The sequence below is a fragment of the Podarcis cretensis genome (genome assembly GCF_951804945.1).
Source record: "Podarcis cretensis genome assembly, chromosome: 11".
In the NCBI taxonomy this organism is placed as follows: Eukaryota; Metazoa; Chordata; class Lepidosauria; order Squamata; family Lacertidae; genus Podarcis; species Podarcis cretensis.
Window position 1 is genome coordinate 39,139,420 of NC_137180.1, and position 21,033 is coordinate 39,160,452.

Genomic DNA, 21,033 nt, shown 5'->3' on the forward strand with positions numbered 1-21,033 from the left:
TGCAAGACCAGGTCCTATGGAAAAGGTCACAACTTAATTGCAGTATTCTCCAGAAGGGCCAGATTAAACATCACAACTATAATGGGCCACATGCTGAATTTTACCTAGGTGGATTTACACAGAAATGCTTTTACTCAGAGTGAAAAGCAAAAGACATATTTTTCAACTTGGTTGAAGCAGATTTAAACACAAACCCAAGCCTTCTGAGGAAGCCCACATTTGGAAGACCTGATATCTGAATCCTGTCAAATATGGTTGCCCATAGATCTAAACACATGCTGAAGACATCTATCATGCAAAAAGCGATTTCATGGTGGAATAAACCATAGCTTTTAACTAACTTTTTTTGCATTTATGTTTTGTAATGAGGTAAATTACTCCAATGCGCAGGCACAGAATGGGGTATGAAAAGCAGTGGAAAAGGGAGGGAGGGGTGTTAAATAAGAAGCTATGGCAAAGACACATTCTCTGAACTCAAGAGAATCTGACAGATACAGTCTTCCTTTCCCCTAGGGAGAAACATATAAAGAATCTCATAGCACAGAAGAAATGCACCAGGGAAAAAATTACTTCCTAAGCAATGCCAATACTTTGAATTGAAGCTTGTAACCAGGTATTAATTATACTTTACTACAAGTTTTTAAAAAAATATTTAATATTTATTTAGTATTAAAATACACAGTATGGAAAGTGTAGTATCACTTAACCATGGTAAAACAACTGACCACTTTTTCGTCTCCGCTTCCTCCTCATACATTTATTTTCCCTACTGGTGCAATTGTTAACTAGAATTTGATTTCAACAAGAATTTTAACCTAGAATAAGATGCACATTTTCAGTCTCTGCAACTTCTGCTAAAATACTGAATCGTCCAATTTCTTTTTAGATATCTGAAGCTTTTGGAATGTCCTTCTCCAGCTTATTACTTTATTACATAATATCATATGCATGCACCCAAATGTACAAATGCACATAAGATAAACACAATGAAAGCATGACAGTATTTTATTTTTCCTGCCTACAAATGCTATTTAAATGCATTCTGAAAAACAAAATATGAAAATTGTTGCTGCCTCAGGGATCAAAAACAACAACTGCTTGTTTTAATTAAACATTTGATTGTCCCAAAAAAACAGTATGTTTTTAAATCTATAAACAGCTAATGTATTGTATAAAGAGGTTATTTACTGTAGGCAACCAACAAATCTATTTCATTAGATTACAAGCATGCCTAGCTGGAAGATCTAATAGGACATAGACATAATTGCAGCCTCCCCTCCCTTGTTCACTTCACTAGTGTACCTTTTCATTGCATTTTATGGAATGGATCGGGAAACAACTAGTAAAAGAAATGTCATTCTAGTAAGCATTTGGCATAAACTGTGGCCATCTACATGTTTTGCATCTGGAAAATATAAGGGAACAGCAGGTAGGATAGAGATAGATACTGTTTAATTATCATTTAGTTTTGCCACAAGCTGCATAACAATACTTAGGGCCGGCCTGCAGGTTAAGATCTAAAAGGTTATTGAATTTTAAATGAAAGAAGAACAGCTGTTACAGAAATAACATTATACTGTAACGGCCACTAGTGAAATCATTAACAATCTGTGAACTGCATTTGAATCCTTCTTTTCCCCATTATTTATTATTTGGGAGACATTTGTTTTAGGGTTTTATTACATTTCTGTTAATTTATTGCATTGTGCCCTTAGGCATTTTCCCATTTATGCAAATTAAGTACATATCAACCTTTTTTTTGCTGATTTTTAAAATTAATGGCTGAAAAGACAGTACTAGCTCCAAAAGTATTAACTATCCAGATAATAGTTCCTTTCTGATTAAAGTATTTATCCTCTTCTTTGTGACTAACTCTCTTTTCCTTTTAAAAAACATTTTCCTCTTCCTTTTCTAGTATGACTCTTCTAATATTTTTCCTGATCATATTCTTGCTCACCAGCACTGATAATTTTGTTCCTTCTTCTTTCTATTTCTTTGATCATTTCATGCCTTAGACTGACAGACTGCTGACGAAAATTGCTCTGAATTTTTATATATTGTAAAGTGCTTCCTACATGTTAAGCATTATAGAAATATTAAATGTAAGCACTGTAATATTATCAAATTATAACGATATTCACTGAATTCAGTCTTGCTCTGTTTCACAAGTTCACATACCAGTATTGTAATTCTGGGGCATTATATAGACAATTACATTTTTAATTGTGGCAAATATGTTAGTAAGCAATATGGATTTAAGTGGTTCTTACACTGAAATATATGTCATTTTTCCTGGAAGCTCCTCTGGCCTACAAACATTGACCCAAGTGGCAATTCTTAGAGAGGATGGTTTTAAGGATAATAATTCAACTTTTCTGATATTTACCACTGATTACTTGTCCAAATAGCTCCTCCGGTGTATCACCAAAAAAAGGAACACACCCAACAAGAAACTCATAAAGAATAATTCCCATAGACCACCAGTCCACTGGCTTGCCATAGCCCTGTCTTAGAATTACTTCTGGAGCAATATATTCTGGCGTGCCACAGACCTAAACGTGAGAGAAGAAAAGCAAACCTGAGTTATATTTCTGTGCATAAAACTGTAAGTTGATTGCAATCAATGTGTTAAAAGAAACATATTGAGAATTACAAATTTTGTCATGACTTTCTTTTTGGCTGCATGTATTTCAACTTTTCTGATGAAAGCACTCAAGCAACTAAATGCAAAATTCAACTGCAATTCAGATCTCAACTGAAAGCATGAAAAAAATACTTTATATATGTTGTTTGCTAATGTGAAGTCACAGTAAATTACATATATTTATACTAAGCACAATTGGCTCCTTATTATAACATGAAAACTGCAATGGATTTACCTTAAGTAACTCTTACAGTGAACAGATTGTGGGCAAATGGTAATGAGGCATGCTTAAAGGGAAATGGGCCATAGCTAGGATTTTTAGCACCCTTGATTGTGCAATGCATCATGAGTTCCACAAGTACTCTGCTGAGACTCCTGAATTCTTTATAAAAACAACTTTCCATTTGTCTCTCTTACAATCTCACTTGCTCACAATTAGATCATTCATCTTATTAATAGACCATAATTGAAGGAGGGAAAGTCTAGAACAGTAAAGGTAACTCTTACATATAGATTTGTAACAACACTATAGAAATAAAAAAGCATCTACACAATTTGCACAATTCATCTAGTTTCTAAAGTGTTCTGCTAATACAAAAGGAATGACACATCTCTTACCTGTTTATCCAGAAATTCTCTAGCATCCTTCTCAATGTGACCCTCATAAAGATTGGTGGTCATACTCATGAGGCCAACCTTAGATAGCCCAAAATCTGTTAACTTTATATGCCCCATGGAAGTTACCAGTAAACTGCAAATGAGAATGATAGTAGATTACTATTACTTTCTACTTCACTGCTGTAACAGCATAATGTTTTCGCTGTAACACATAAATTTAAACTCACATTACAGTCACAGTATATCATGAAATTTGTTGGAATAAAGCCAGCAAATGGATATGACAACTGGCAAGGGATACAGGATGTGTTATGTGGGGTCTTAGACTCTGAGAATGTCATGGTCCCATAATAGCACAGCCAATTAGTAGGTATAAAGAATAATTCAATGGAAGTAGCAGTGTGATTGATCTCTCCAATGGGTATAATTTCAAAATCTCATTTCCTTTTCAGACAACACATCAAGATCAGGATGGCCTTGTGGCACCAACCTTAGGGCCAGAAGAGCAACTCCACTCATGCTGCCACACTGAGTGCCCTATGCATGAATAAATGTGCAAATAGAGCTGGTAATTAGGCCTTATTAAATCTTAAAATAAAGTTATAGGCCTCAAATCATCATAGAAGAAATTGAAGATGTCTACAAAGAGGTGAATAAATATGCATATAAACTGGGGAAGAGGGAAAGCATTTATAAAGTTATGGTAACTATAACACATATTTTTTTCCTTCATTTAGTAGTAGGAAGCAAAAAGAAATCCAAAACTATGGAAACTAAATAAAGATGTTTCTCCATAGATGGTGGCCATCATACTACAAGAATGTGACAAAACACATTTGTGCAGGTTTTTAGACAGCTCTAAAAAAGCTAACTTTGAAAATTCTGAAGTGTCTTCATTCAGCTCTTGTTTAATATAATCCACACCTGAGAAAAGCTTTAACCCTCTTAACTGGACCATTATTGTCCAAAGGTGAGTCTGCAAACATTTGCATGATCTGACACATGAAGAAACTGCAATACCTAACAAGTGTCAAATGGTGTCTAAAGCATATAAGCATATAAGTGTCTAAAGCATATAAACAACTGTTGCCCTCAGCTACGGACTATGACTGGAATACCTCCTTGAAATGCATTGCTGCAACGAGTTAAAAATAAAAGAGGAACCAGTCAACAAATTCTCTATAATTGCAGTTCTTTTAAAAAGAAACAAAGCAGTTAAATGATTATATTCTGAATTTATCTATCAATAAAATTTTATTACATGGACACAAGCCCATTAAAATAAAATTAAAACCCTGGAAGTCATTCAATATGTAATATGAAATGAGTAGTACACATATAAACCACGAAGAGGAAAACCATGCAAACTACACTATACTTCATTTCACTTTGCCCAGAGGCTTCATATACGATATCATTAGTTTTTCAAGCAACTATTAGTTACATGCTATATACATACTTATCTGGTTTCAAATCCCTGTGTACTATTCCATAGTTGTGGAGATACTCCAATGCCAGAACAGTCTCTGCAAAATACATTCTGGCCATGTCTACAGGCAGAGGTCCCATATTTTTCATTAAAGTAGCACAATCTCCACCTGAAATATAATGTGTATTATTAAACCTATTCCACAATGAAGAGATGTTTCAGGATTCAGTTTGACACACAATTATAATTAAGAACAGTGTATCCTTAAGACTGTGAGCAGACATGTTGACTGTAATGGAAACTATTATAGTAATAGGACTTTTTTGCCACTTTACATCACAAAAAATAAACTAATATTTTTAAAAACTGTGTTACATACACTCAAAATAGTTAAAGAAACTAATGTTGAACGTTTTAGGTATGTGTATCTCTTTTTAATATTTGCCCTTTACCAAAGGATTTATGCAAATTCACTCACAGAAACACGGACAAGAAGGAAGAAAAGTTCTATTTCAGTATGAACATCTGGCACTGGCAGAAGCATGAGAACACGTGGAGGGGATGTGTGAGTAAGCAAACTATCTTATCTACTTATAATACTGATGGGTGAATCCTCCTAAGGAGCTTGATTCATAACCGAGCCCAACTAACCCAAACCAAAAAACAAGCTCACTTATTTCTGAAGATAGTTACAAGTCAACCAGACCACATAGCTTTCCAGGTATTAAGTACAACATGGTCCAATTCCGTCACCAACCCCATAAGCCTCCCCACTCAACTACCTCAGCTGGTGGTTGCTGGTTTTCTTCTACAGCTTAAAAAAAAAAGGAAAGGGGGGAAAGAACACAGAACCATCGTCATAGTAAGCAAAGTGTCTCATCACCCCTAACTACCCCTAACCATTTTGCACTCCCCCAATGACCTCTCTAATATGCTACAAGGAAAATCTGGGAGTAATTTCAGATCAGCCCTTATAACGCGCCCTGCCTTTTAAGAAGGTGAACATTATGAATTAATGGGATTTATCTTCTCTCACTCTTGTCATTCCTAATTTCTAGTATGCATTGTGGACACTGAAGAATGGGAATCTGAAAGGTAAAAATATTATCATCTTCTAGTATTACACTGCACATGCCACTGGATGTAGAACAATACTGTACCTTCTACATATTCCATGACCATGCATAAATGGCGTCTAGCTTCAAAGGAACAGTACATGCTGACTACAAATGGATTTTCTGCAAATGTCAGGATATCACGCTCAACAAAAGCCTGCTGAATCTGGTTTCGAAGAATGAGATTCTGTTTGTTAATCTTCTTCATCGCAAACCTCTGTCTGGTTTCTTTATACCGCACCAAATAAACAGCACTGAAAAGAAAAGAGAGAGAAAAAATCAGGATGAAATTGTTTTTAAATCTACTATTTTTAATGCACACTATGCTAGAATTCCAGAATTCAATTTCTGACCTAAGTTGCCACTTCATGTTTTTGTCAGTACTCACTAAAAGGCTTTATGATGGGGAAAACTATTATGGCGCAATATAATAAACCTGAGACTGCTTACTCTGCGAGTGTGCATCATATTTATGACTCCACCTTTGACTATTAAGGATGAAATCTTGAACACAAAGGAGGGAGGATGAGAGCTTCATGATGAGACAGCTTTTCTTTCCAAATTGTGAAAGTGGTACACCCACTATCCTAGACATTACCAATGAATAAAATTTATCACTACTAAGGCAGCTGTGCTGTGGCTGAGTCAATCTGGAGTTCGCTGACATCATGGCTGCTACATAGAAGCCTTCCAACCTCTGATCAAACTCTACTCAAGTTCAGACCCCTATATATTTCTGAATATGGGCTGAATTATGTCTATTTTTATTTGTACCCCCACAATCTTTTAAAAATAACATCAGCATTATCTTTTCCACATAGTCAAAGTTCTGTCCCTTATTACCACTACAGGAACATTTCTTAAGATACACTTTCTCTTAATTTCTGTCATTCTGACAGCACCATTCCCATTTCAGTGCTGGAGCAGACAAAAGAGATTGCACCACATTGAAATCAGGACGACATAGCACCTTAGGCAAAATATGAATCATGTTACATCCTTTGTACTTCCTTTAATGAAGCCATGTGACTCAGCCCAATAACATTTTGAAACTGGCTTCTGCTCCTTGCAATCCCCTCAAAATGTGTGTGTGTGTGTGTGTGTGTGTGTGTGTCCACACACTCAATCAATAAAGTTCATTTCCTTGCTGCTGGCCACAGAAATTATGGCATAAACATATTTAATCCTTCCCTATAGTTTAGGTTCTTTATCCCATTTGTTTCTCTGCACTACAAATCCTCTTCTTTGAACATGAATTATTTGCCCTGTTCAGCCTTGAACTCTTCTCTTTGATTTCAATGCTGTGAGCTCTTGTTTATCATATATACAGGAAAGTATATCATTTGCATTAAGTTTGTCAAAAGGCAAGAGCAATCCACCCTGCTCCGCTTTGGGGGTGGGGTGGATGGGATAGAGATGTCCCTCTAGCAACCCTGCTGGCCTCCTGCTGGTCACCACCTGCAGAGTGATACCAGCATCACTCTGCTGGCAAGGAGCTTCCACTTCTGCCTGCCAAACATGCAGGCAAACAGGATCCTCGCTAGCAACAGCCACCAGAACACCCTCAAATGGGACTGTCTAGGGGCTGGGTCAATCTGTGATCTGCCAGATGCCAACCTGGCCCTACTGTAGTGATGTGGTGGCATCAGGTCTGATCTTGGCCCTAATATTTTGCCACTTCCAGGCTGTCAGATCAATCTGCCTGCCAACCACCTACTGCTCCAGCCACCATGTGTAGGAGGGCTACAGATGCTACAGTGGCTTGCTGCTCTGTAAAGTTTCCATAAACAGGAAAGTTTAGGGATGAGGGGAGTTTGGACTCATCCCCAATACCCTGAAAATAGTTAATTAATCAACTGATTGTGCATAAGAATATAAGGCTTCATACATGCTACACCTTTAAAGCACATTTGAAGTACATTTTCCTCCTCAAAGAATGCTGGGCAATGGAGTTTACATATCACAGAGTTACAATTCCCAGCACCCACAGTGCCCAGAATTCTTTGAGGGTAAGAATGTGCTTCGAAATTGCTTTAAAGGTACAGGCAGCCCCCTGCTTACAGGCATTCAATATGTGTGTAATAGTGTATGTGCACATCGTGCTGAACCCAGAAGTGACCCAGAAATGTCATAAAGACATCAGTGAAACGTCATTAAAAGGGCAGAACAGAGGTGGGGCGGGGGGAGCAGGGTGGGGTGTTTGCAGGCTTTTTCAATGGGTTTCAATTATACTTTATTTCACCGACACTCGTGGTGCATCAGAATGTAACCCCCGCATAAACGGGGAGCTGCCTGTATAGTGTATACACACTCTAAAATGAGCCCTGCTGTATAAAACCAAAATTCCTTGCCCAAAATTCTGTTCCTATGGTGGCCAACTAGAGGTCTATGGGAACCACACAAGCAGGGCAACAGTGCAAGAGCCCTCTCCTGCCCAGCAACTGGTCTCAGGGGGAAGGTAGCTCCAACACTGGAGGCAATAACAATCATCATGATTCGTAGCTACTGATAATTTTGTACAATATTTAGTCTAAACCCGTTTTAAACATGTCCAAGTTGTAGAGTCTAAGCAATAACTGAAATCAGTTGTGTGAAAGAAAGAATAGGCTATACACCATACACAGTATGGTTGCTTAACCACTCTAACAAAATTTAAACATAAATGCTATATGGCATATAACCACATACTCAAGACCACAAGTACCATTAATATGGCATGAGAGAAACTGCACAGCAAAAGACACTGTGGAACAAATGCATCCTGTTTAAAACCTAGTCTGCTAGAATATTCAATAATCAACTAACATTATCAATGAAAGAGAGCTGCTACTGTACTGGGTCTTCTAGTCCTCTGGCAATCAAAACCAACCATGGAAAATGAGTGCAAGTGATACATATTACTGGAAAATATTCCACAGTGAGAAGCTAGAGACCCCTCTCACTTTCACACAATAAATGACTCTGCCACAACTGGCATGTGACTAATATGAAATGTGGCCATGTTTCTGTCTTAAGGGGGAAAAATTGTAATCTTCCTTGGCGCATTGTCTATATGAAAACATAACAATGTGAATGTTATTACTTCTTTGCAGTCTTTAATATTTAATTATTGCACAGACCAGCTACAGTGGTACCTTGGGTTAAGTACTTAATTCGTTCCGGAGGTCCGTTCTTAACCTGAAACTGTTCTTAACCTGAAGCACCACTTAGCTAATGGGGCCTCCCGCTGCCGCCGCGCCACCAGAGCATGATTTCTGTTCTCATCCTGAAGCAAAGTTCTTAACCCGAGGTACTATTTCTGGGTTAGTGGAGTCTGTAACCTGAAGTATCTGTAACCTGAAGTGTATGTAACCCGAGGTACCACTGTACATTTGAAATCAAGTGATTCTCTTGTGACGGTTCCACATTACAGTTGACATTACTGATTTTCCTAATCTAATTTGCTTTTTTCCAATTCTTCCTCAATTCATTTTCATTATTACATCTTCTATTTAATTCTATAGGCTGGATCCAAATGTACTTAAGAATAGACCCATTGGAATCAATGGGACGTATTATTATAGGTCTACTCTAAAGTATGCACATGTCTGAATCCAGCCACATATTTGTTTATCCATACTTTTTTTGATAAAGTTTTTTTAAAAGTTGTTGGTTTTTTTTAAAGTGGAATGCTATGAAAAACTCATGCATATAGGTCAAGCTTCAGCCAATGGGCATGTTCACACAGCAGAAAATCACACACAGCCAGAGACTGACGTCTGGTTTCCTTTGTAGTCATTGCTAGTGCTAAATAGAGACAAGCAGTTCTGCAGTAGCAGTCCAAAGTACCTGAGGTTCACTCCCTTGTTCACAAATCTGTTCTTTGGAATCTAGTCAAACTACATTGGAAAGCTAATGGCCAAACATAAGGTAAGCGTCTTTTAAATCTGAGCATCAGAAAGAAGAGCTGTTTATCAGCCAACTATGTCTGCACAACAGCTTGATAAACATAAACAAAAACACAGTGATGCTTTCCTTCTTTCACTTGACTGATTTAACCTTAGAAAAACATATTTTTACATATAAAAGAATTATCTTCCTGCTTTCTGCTTTCAGTCAGTTTACAGGCCAAAAAACTTCATTAAGAGCACCATATTTAGGGCAGGTCATTTATTTATTTGCATTAAAGATTTCTGTGCTCCCTTTTTAATCAAATTGTCCTCCACTGGCATTTAAATAAATTAATAATGTTAATTCATTTATTTCCCTTTTATTAAAAACACATGCCTTACACCCAAATGGAGCTCCTGTTGAGAATATATTTTCCAAAATATGCCTCAGAAAACACAGGATGCAGGGTAGTGGCCAGCTGGAGGACCTGGGGAAGAGGAGGCAATTTTCTCAGATTCCTACTTCTGCCTGCCACCCCTATTCCTCCCCAAAATCTATACCACTGCTTAGGAGATTGGGATACCCTCTGGAACATGGGTAGATAAACTAAGGCCTGGGGGCCACATCCGGCCCAGCGTGTTTTCACATGAGTAGAATGTGCCCTTTTATTTGAAATGCATCTCTGGGTTATTTGTGGGGCATGGGAATTCATTCATATATTTTTTTCAAAATATAGTCCGGCCCCCCACAAGGTCTGAGGGACAGTGGACTGGCCGGTGGGGGCTGCAGGGGAAAGGGGCAAAAATAATCCCCGCCACCTTGTCTAGATCTAACCCATTATGGATGGCTCATTAGGATGAGAATAGGGCAGAAGTGTCCCTACACTGGCAAAGACAAGATCTGAAATATTTTCCCCACAGTGCTAATAGTAATCTCTACAAATTAGATAGTTTATTTAGAAATGCTTTCTATTCTACTAGGAAAAATGAGAATAAGCACTCTTCCTTTAATCCCAAAAGCGAAAGAGCATCACCCCTCTCAAACTTAAAGCAACACAACTAACAATAGGTTTTGTTAATTATTTTGTGTATGTATCAGCCACATATGTTTATTTCCCTGCTGCTCACTAGCAAAGTCTCGAGAAGACCTAATTGTAGTGCACAGCAACTGTATTTATGTAACCTTCAACAAAACTAGAAATAGCTATTGAACTGTTTCACCAAAACATACCAATGAGGGATTAAGCAAGTGCAACAATTGTGAATGAAACTTCTGTTCTGAGGTTAAAATAATTGGGGAGGGGGGGAGAGAACACATTGCATTTGCAACAACAAACAATTTATGCACAAGAAACACAAGATCTGGCTTACAGAGGAAAGTCTTAGACAAGACAGCTTGTGAGGATATTAATGACTTGGCCTGCATCCTACATGTTTACTGATTCACAGCTTGTTTAACTTCTTGTATATTCTCAACCATTCATTCCCAATAGCCTAGTGTATCTCATGTGATATAAAGTATTTTAATTCACATGAATGAATTTATTCCCCCATACAAATGAATTTATTCCTCCAGTTCTCAGCCAGCTTTTAAAAAACATACTTACTGAAACTTAGGGAAAAGGCTCACATATTTAATTGATCAAACTTAATAAATCTGATAAATTTATGCCAAATTATGCCAAAATCAAGAATTATATTTTGAAACACAGCATGTAAGCTCTCTAATGAAGGCACCTAATTCCATAACAGAACCAAACAAATAAAGATCAGAAGGTCGGCGGTTCAAATCCCCACGACGGGGTGAGCTCCCATTGCTCGGTCCCTGCTCCTGCCAACCTAGCAGTTCGAAAGCACGTCAAGTGCAAGTAGATAAATAGGTACCGCTCTGGCGGGAAGGTAAACTGTGTTTCCGTGTGCTGCTCTGGTTCACCAGAAGTGGCTTAGTCATGCTGGTCACATGACCCGGAAAAACTGTCTGTGGACAAACACCAGCTCCCTCGGCCAGTTAAAGCGAGATGAGCACCACAACCCCAGAGTCGTCCACAACTGGACCTAATGGTCATTGATTACCAAATACATACATATTTGGTTCAATCAAAATGCTTCCATTTGGAAGAAACAGCATGTTACACTATCATAATAAAAACATTAATGAACTACATCAGAAAAATATACCCGGTGACATTTCTGAAAATAAATCAATGAACCATAAGCTAGACCTCCCTTATTTATGGGACTGCAGAAAATTAATGGCCTGGAAAACACCAAAAGGAAAAATGTTGTCTGACAACATTAACTTTATTTTCAGTTTATACTAGTAATAAACAGCATTAAGTGCCTGTGAAACAGTTTATTGCTTTGCATCCACAAAAGAAATAGTATAATTATTGTTTAATGGTACTAAAATTCTTAACAGCTAAGTTATTAGTAAGTGCTACCTTTTTACTTAGAAATAGTGGTCCAATTTGACTGAACACAGGGGATCAGAATTCTAACCTTCTGAACTTAGCATTAATAACCCAAACAAATAAAGAAAACCAATGAATGTGTTTTGTTAACACTAAACAATGAAAAAACAATGAAAAAGACAAATGATTTCAACATAAGCTTTATGCATGTGCTGCATATTATGCAAGGTAAAGAACTCTATTTTAAGCAGAAGTTGTACCAAAGATAAAATAATAATAATAAAATGGGAACCCCTTTCCCCATTTAAGAGCTATTCATTTCATTACCAAAAGAAGAATTATTTAATTACATTTTTCTATACAAACTTGTTTACCAGCCAAGAAGTAAGCAGTTTCATTTTGAACAGTATACAAACTTGCATGCAAAAGCTATGAGCCTTATTTATTATAAGAGTACTCACCCATATGCTCCATTACTAATCAGCTTAATTGTCTCAAAATCACTTTCACGAGGCTTCCTTTTAAGTTTAAGGGATGCATTGGAACTCTTTATAAGAAAAGAAAAGAAATCCAGTTACACTAGGCATAAAAAGTTGCAATATACCACAGTATATACCACTGTATACGAAGTGGGTCTACAGTGGTGCCTCGCAAGACGAAAAGAATCCGTTCCGCGATTCTCTTCGTCTAGCGGTTTTTTCGTCTTGCGAAGCAAGCCTATTGACGGATTAGCGGATTAGCGCTATTAGCGGCTTTTAGCGGCTTTTAGCAGCTTATCAGCTTAGCGGATAAGCAGATAAGCGGCTTAGCGGCTTAGAAAAAGGGGGGGAAAGGGGAAAAAAGTCGGAAAAACTCGCAAGACATTTTGTCTTGTGAAGCAAGCCCATAGGGAAATTCGTTTTGCGAAGCGCCTCCAAAACGGAAAACCCTTTCGTCTAGCGGGTTTTCCGTCTTGCAAGGCATTCGTCTTGCAGGGCACCACTGTACTTAGAACCGGTGTTAGAAACTGAGATGTGAAAGCTAGGAGCTAAATGGCACCTTAAACCTAGGTTATGGGCACAACGACAGAATGTCTAGGTGCTGAGTCCTAGAAGTGCTCTCTTACTGGACAAATTGCTTGATTAATGAATAGAATGGCAGTGCAGATAACCATTCTCTTCTATTTCTCAAAATGCACAAATTACTTATTTTTATTTTTTATATTACTATAAAGCAAAAATAATATTGTCAAAAAAGAGTGGTCTTTGATTACAACTAAATACATAAATAAGAGAATAAAGAAAGTAACCCTCCAAACTAATTTCTCATATAACTGCTACATTTATATTGATTACTAAAGAAAAATAGGATGTATGCCGCACACTTTTATAAGATAATGAAATGAAACAATACAGCCAACTGTTTATTTTGAACTCATTATAAGAAAACATAGGCCAATGTAGCAAAAGACTTACACTAACTGATTCATCAGTTTCTGGAGTTGCTGCAGTTCCACTGTCATAGTTTGCTAGCTGGGCTATTTCTACAATATAAAAACAAAGTACACTATATTTTAAGAATACAGTTTGAATATTTATTAAAATAATGGGCTAAAAGACAGAGGGTGCAATGTTTTAACTGATACAGGGAAATACAATTTACTTAAGGCATAACACTTTTGAAGTTCAACTACATCTTCATTTAAACTGGTGTAAGAACAAATAATACAAAGTCACGCTAATGAAAGTAATACTTAAAAAATGTGTTTGTAGTGCCACCTCCCTGATAAAATTTTAAGGTGGTTGGAAAAGAGGAAATGGCAAAAATCTTCACCTTGCCCCATTTGTCCAGCACTAGTGTACCTCCACTGAGCGCATATCAGGATCCAATCCATAGTATATGCATGTCAATATTGGGCTATTGGCCTGATCCTGCAGGCCCTTCCTATGTTCTTAAAGAGCCTGCTGAATCAGGTCAACAGTCCATCTAGTTCAGCATCCTGTTCTCACAGTGACTAAACAGTTGCCTATGGGAAACCAACAAGCAGGATTTGAGCACAAGAGCCCTCTCCCCTCCTGTGGTTTTCAGCTGCCTCCAACGGTGGAGGCAAAGTATAGCCATCCTCACATCAGCTTTAAAAAATAAAACACAAAGGAAACCATCCCATAACAGCAAAAACCAATTCATAAACTAAACACACACACAGAGAAGAAATCATTAATACAATCCAAGTCAAGAATGAACGTAGGTGTTTCTTTTAAATCAAAGCCAACATGTTTCCTCACTTAAGTTAAGGCCACCTACAACAACAACAAAAAACTTTGTATTAGTTTTACTAGTAAGTTAGAAAATATGGGATTTTATCATGGAACTGCTGAGAGTGAGTTTTCCCATCCGCTTTTTTGGCTTGGCAAGACCTAAGCCATTAATGTACTTTGACAACCTTTTCAATCCAAAAATTATATTCATAAATAAGAAAATTAAAATGGTTCCGTTTTAAACATTACTTTTGCAAAATAACCATTATCTGAGAAACACACATTATTTGTAAACAGTAGGTAGTAATGGAATGAAACCACGAGTCAGCTTTTGAAGCAGGAAGTTAAGGAACCATTTTGCAATGCCTGAAGACATTTTTTAAAACTCATCTAAATACCATTAAACATCTGCTTTTTTATTCCATTGATTTAAACCATTTCTAAAGACTCATGATTCAAAAAGGTAAATATGGTAATTTAAAAGCCATGGGGAAACATTTCTCCCCAGGGAACATTTCTGAAATACAACAACCAGGCTCCAATAAATGATGAATCTGTTGTGCTATTGCTTTCAGTACAGTATAGGTTATCTGGCATTATCTTGAAGTACTGCATGCATCATTTCACTTGAAGAAAAGATACTTTAGAAACTATAACAAAAAGGAGGAAAAACATAAAGGCTGAAATCCTAAGCACAATTACTGGAAAACAAATTTCATTGTCATATTAAGAGGCTCAGTCGCTTACAACTGAAAATATATCCTTGTTATAAACTTGTTTTTATAAACTTAGTCAACTAGAGCTGACCTGATACTAACAATGAAGGTAAAAGGTAAAGGTAAAGGACCCCTGGATGGTTAAGTCCAGTCAAAGGCGACTATGGGGTGTGGTGCTCATCTTGCTTTCAGAAGCCAGCGTTTGTCCACAGACAGCTTTCTGGGTCATATAGCCAGCATGACTAAACCACTTCTGGTGCAACGGAGCACCATGACGGAAACCAAAGCGCACAGAAACGCTGTTTACCTTCCCGCCACAGCGGTACCTATTTATCTATTTGCACTGGCATGCTTTCGAACTGCTAGGTTGTCAGAAGCTGGGACAGAGAAACGCGAGTCTCCCCTATAGTTTCATAAATGTGTTTTCTTTTATTTCCATGTGTTTGAATTTACATACCAACAAAATTATTAACATGCTTCAAAATCTGCAGATGGGATTGCATGTTTCTTTAGATAACTTTCAGAAGTATGCAACAGAAAGCACCACTGCATGCTAACGTTGTTGTAACATGCATAATTACAATACAGTCCTATTCAAAGTCCAATTTTGTTTATATGGTTTTAACATTAAAAAGGCAAGTGGGCTTAAATCACTGTTTGATTAGCCTGAAGAAATGAAACCTTGCAATAAATTAACTATATGGATAAATTATTTAAGAATCTGTATGCAAACAGGTACTGCATGTTTTTGCGGGGAACACAAGCTGTCCTCATCCTTCAAAAATACTAAAGAATACTAAAGAAGGTCAATAAGTGGTGTATTTCCATGTTCTATCCCCATGTGCCAACCAGAGGATTGTTTTAAACCAGGGCAATTTGCTATACTGATTTAAATAGGCAAGAAGACTAACCTGTTTCCCATGGGAGTTTAATACATTTTCTAGAGAGGAATGCATGCCATATTTAATGTTTTGGTATAAAACTAAGTAGTCAATAGCAACCTAAGACCATAATCCAAAAGCTTTGGCCATGTAGTCTATATGTCTTTTGTTCTGAAGAATTGTATCTGCTTAGAGACAGATTTCTGTGTGGCTCGTTCTATATAAATACAAGGATAGAGAGTGTGATCATTTACTTAAATGTAAGGCTGAAATTCTATGCACACTTACTTCATACCTCTGGACTGCCCTGAAATTTTCTTTTAAATCAGATTAACATACAAAAACCCATCTCAAAAGCGTTACTTTTATCTATGCTGCTACCCCCTTTACTATTGAGATTTGCCCAATGACTTCTTTCTGGTTCTCTGAGTGAATCATATTAAAATTATTCAGACTATCCAAGAATGTTTTGATATGCTCTAACATAACTTATATTCACATCATCCTTCGTTTATCCTGCCCTATGACTTGACCTCACCTGCAGCTGTCCCTGCTTTTCTCAAAACCACTAAACGTCGCACCACAAATTTCCACCATGAAAACATTTAATGAGGGAAGGCATTGAGAAGCTCAGTCATATCTTCCCTTATCAGCAATGCACCTCCTGAGATGAAAAATGAACTGGCTTTATCCTTTATCTTCCTTTTTCTTCCTAACAACTTGCTATTTTCTAACACTTGATAGATAAAATATTATATATTTTATTCCATGCTGTTTGTACATCATTATAAAGATTGAAGTAAACTAGATAAAGAAAGTAGAACTAGCTAACATAATAAACTTGATTTAAGAGCTGTTTATTATTAGTCCATGGCATTCTCATACCTTCCAAAGGATCCTTATTCAATCCCAGTTGACTGATAATATATCTAGGAATGTCAGTTTTAATGCCCTGTCCCTCTTTTGCATGTCCTTCAGCAGCTTCAAGAAGATAGTAAAATTCCTCAGGATCAAATTCCTAAAAAGAAAAGAAAAATCACTGCAGAGATCTTGTGTGTTTACTTAATTTTGTTGCAAGTCATTAAGATGCCTTTCTTATGATAACAATTTTGATGCATAGCATCCCCACATGCTGAAAACACCACCACTGCCACAACCATTTTGGAATGGCTTATCATTGCAATCAAAGGGAAATAACAACAAAATCTAAACTTTAGAGAGTGTACAAATTCCAATTATTTCAGTTTTATTCTAGCAGATTTCACATTATTTCCCTTTTGCAATTCAAATGTTTCCGTTCATATATATTTGTGTACTGTGCACAGCGAGTTCTATTGTTTGGGGTAATGACTAAATGTAGACTGACTGAAGGCAGCTTTATTGATTACAGCTTGCCAGAATTTTGCAACGATCCAAACACTGAGCAACCTGTTTGTTGGCTAACGTTGCTGCCCCCGTCACCATCCTGAGTGTAAATCTTCAGGGAGTTTTCTGACTACTAAGCCTACTATGGCCCCTTCTGAGGGTTCTGTGAGCAACCTGGGTATGTTGTGGCCAAAAGCAGCTCTCCAACCTGGGGCCATAGTGTGACTCCCGCAAGACTTCTTATGGTGATCCTCCTCAGTCCTGCCTCTCCTCAATGCTCACAACAAACATGGTGACAAGTTAAAGTTCTATTAACACCTATGACTGATTACTGATATGGGGAAGGCAAAATCCTTTCAGTGCCAAAGCCAGCTGCAGACACACACACTCTCTCTCCCCCACAAACCTCCAGCTAATCATTTTGTGATGGAACTGATGTATTGAAGGTGATTTATTGTTCCCCATTTTTATCAGTCTGTTTCATCAAAACCACCTCTCCCTCTCTCTTTCAAAACAGAAGACAGTCCTAAAATGGAAGTGCATACAAGACTCCTTAAAGGGATATCTGTGACAGCAGTCGACGCTGATGTGCACTGGGTAAGAGCCACCTAACAGCCGGTGCCAAATTTCTTTGCTCCTTATACACCTCCATCATGCACCCATTTACTTGCCTTTTTCTAAAACGTTGTAACCTTTCCTCATATGATTTAAGTCTCTTCCAGCTATACTGAACTGCTTTTTCGTTTCGTTTATTTGTATTTGTACTTCCATTATTTTTATTGCATTGCTTTGTTTGAATCACTTCGATAAAAATTGTAAAATAACAACTGCTACTACTACCACTACTATTACTACTACTAGAGGCCATAATGGTTATGCAACACCTTTTTTCTGCTGCCCCCACCCCACATAAATGGGTGTGGCAGGGAAATCTCTAGGCCCCATTTCATCCCTAATTACATTGTGAGGAAAATACTCATGCCTAATAAACTTGGAACAAATCTGATTTTATATAGTATTTGTTTGGGAAATTTAGCAGACATCCATTAAAATAATCTGATTTAAATGGACCCATTCCAAACCAGACCACTAGAGAATTCACCTATCGCTCCTAATAAGCTTTCCCCACCATGACCCTCATCCCAAACACCTATAAATACATGAAGTGATAAGCTACTTGGAGCTTAGTAAAATATGAGGCTGGCTGCAAGCTTTTTCCACGGTAAGCAACTGATTTCACGGAGACCTGCAGAGTGTCTCCCAAACAGGTATATAATTATTAATCAAAAATATAAGAGCATGGACTTCTGGCATACAGGTAATAATACACAGAAACCGATGCTTGTGAAGAAATAAAACCTTAACTTTGAAAATGTCAAAAGATAAAACAAAGGGCGTAAAAACACTACACACCTACCAGCCAAAACACTATCTTTCAATAAACCAATAGAGTAGATAAAGCAGAACATATGCATTCAATCCACAGACCACATGGTTCAAACATTTGCATTCTATTTTCCTAGCTTTCACTCACTTGCTCCCAGAGATCAAGAAAGGCAAATAAAAAACAATTTCACCAGTATTAAATGCTTACACTGTATCCCAATCTAAGCCTGCAATTCGTTGTTGGGGGGGCATACTAAAAATGTACTAAAAGCAACAATATTGAATGAAAAGTACTCATTCATTGGAGCCCTTCCACTGACCTTCAATGGCAACCCAACTGATTAAAAAAGCATAATCTTACCAAACATTCCAGTAAGCGAGCAGGACGTGCTATGACAATAAGAATCTTTCGGACGAGCTGCTTAATAAATGCCAGTTCTCCACTTTCTGATCGTTCTTGGGCCTGATAAAGAAAAAGAGACTTGATGTTATATATAGACATAGAGAAAGAATTAATATGACAAACCAAACGTAATACAGTGAAATGAACTGTATATTCTTCCAACACAATCATTTCTACAGTCACATGGGTTACCATCTCAACATAGCCACCATGTTGATAATACCAATGCCTCTGTTGTTAAATGCACGGCCTGTGTGTGTGTGTGTGTCCATCCATCTCCTATGTAAGGGGAGCATCTTAGTGCAAGTGCAAGAGAAAGCTTAGTAGAATAGTCATGCTGTAGAAAGAAACCCATAGTTGGTACACATATTTGGCAGATTAGTTTTAAGAGGGCTTGTAAGGAAATGGTTTTGTGAGGAGTTCTTCTTTAATTTTGTTTTGAATGTTATCATAAGTTGCTCTGGATTTACTGAAAAAACAAGGATAACATTTATAGGTAAGTCATATAGCTAAATCAATGCTAACTGTTTGGTAGCTTAGCTAACTCCAAACCATATTAATGCAGGCACCGGTGCGCCCTACCACCCCAAACAATGAACTGTAATGTCAGGATTGACAGTACAAACTAGTTAGTTCTTACATTTGAATCTTGCCTTTGCTATGTGCATCTCAGGGTGAACATCTGTCCAACTGTATACATGTGGTAGAAATATGAACTCAGTTCATTAAGAATCACTGCTGGAATAGCATAGGTGCTGGATTAATGATTTTTTTTATTAAAAAAAAAAACCAACACTGTATGTTTATGTGCTCACAGATTATGTTTAGCAAAGCAATCTATGGATGGAATCTTGCTTCTGCACATGGACTGCCACTGCTGGATGAGAGCAAATTTCCTTAGATCTGAGCTGTGCAATCATCTGCCTTAGGAGTAAACATTTTACCTCTATCTGTGGAAGCAGCAGCAAATAAAATGTACATGGGGGGAAATAGCAGGTGAGTAATCTAAGCAGAATTACTGGGATGGCAAATTCAGTAGATGATCAGAAAAGAAATTGAAAGTATAATGTGAAAGAATGGGAACAAAAAGAGCACTTTTTTGAAGAAAGAAAAAGCTTGGGAAAGAAATTGCAAGAGGTTTTGTACTGCATTCCAAATTTCTTTCAAACTTTTTTTTGTCTAGTAACAAAGAATAGACTTTCAGAGACCTAATGAATGCAAAGAAGCCATATGTTGCTTCTCCTGGCTGAAGGATATTGACGCTCCTTTGTTCATATCGCAAAAAAGGCACTTCTTTGTCTGAATAATAGAAGCTGCAGGATAAAGTTCAAATTACATTCACAACTTATTCTCCAGTGTACTGGTAGATATCCACAAGTGTGAATCTGAATCAATCCAAATTAGATGGTTGATTGCATTACTAGAAACTTACTTTTCAAAATATTTTTTTTACTTGTGAGTTAAAATCCCATACATGTTAACTCTTAATTAAAACAATATGAAAAATTAAGTTCAGGATAGGTTTTTTTTAAACACCTAGAAGTTGAAAGGCAGTATGTATAGATTATTGCATTTTATTGTATGGCAAATTTGAGAGAAGAAACAAAACGGGAAAAATGATTTTCACTATTCCAGTCTAGCAAACATTAGTATGTTGAATGCATTACTATTTGTATCAGATGCTTAAACCTGCAACAGTAGGTGAGCTTGTGAACAAAAAGATCCCAGGAAAGTAAAAGGAGGTTGCTCCAAGAAAACATTAAACTCAAATTGACCTTGACCTTAATACAAATATGTCAGCTGCTCAGATGCCTTGTGACTTCCCTTAGCCATGCAAAGCAATAACAATGTGCCAAGCAGCAGGAGACACAGCTATCCACTGAATGTCACAGCTGGGAACTGACAACAATTGCATCATCAGAAACCCAAAGTGTGTTCCCACAATTTAGTTCCAGCAAA

The 21,033-nt window shown here is 37.3% G+C and overlaps 1 protein-coding gene across 11 annotated transcripts in view; it reads right to left on the minus strand.

Moving 5' to 3' along the window:
* Positions 1-21,033, minus strand: part of MAST4 (microtubule associated serine/threonine kinase family member 4) — a gene marked incomplete at its 5' end in the record, with an annotated part of 204,094 nt that overhangs the window by 25,388 nt on the left and 157,673 nt on the right. For all 11 annotated transcript variants that reach the window (XM_079995269.1, XM_079995268.1, XM_079995266.1 and 8 more), the window contains 8 exons: positions 2,387-2,552; positions 3,263-3,395; positions 4,722-4,860; positions 5,852-6,060; positions 12,548-12,633; positions 13,541-13,608; positions 16,806-16,938; positions 19,033-19,134. In XM_079995269.1, the coding sequence (XP_079851395.1) occupies positions 2,387-2,552; positions 3,263-3,395; positions 4,722-4,860; positions 5,852-6,060; positions 12,548-12,633; positions 13,541-13,608; positions 16,806-16,938; positions 19,033-19,134 (1,036 nt within the window). The remainder of the gene's footprint in view (positions 1-2,386; positions 2,553-3,262; positions 3,396-4,721; positions 4,861-5,851; positions 6,061-12,547; positions 12,634-13,540; positions 13,609-16,805; positions 16,939-19,032; positions 19,135-21,033) is intronic.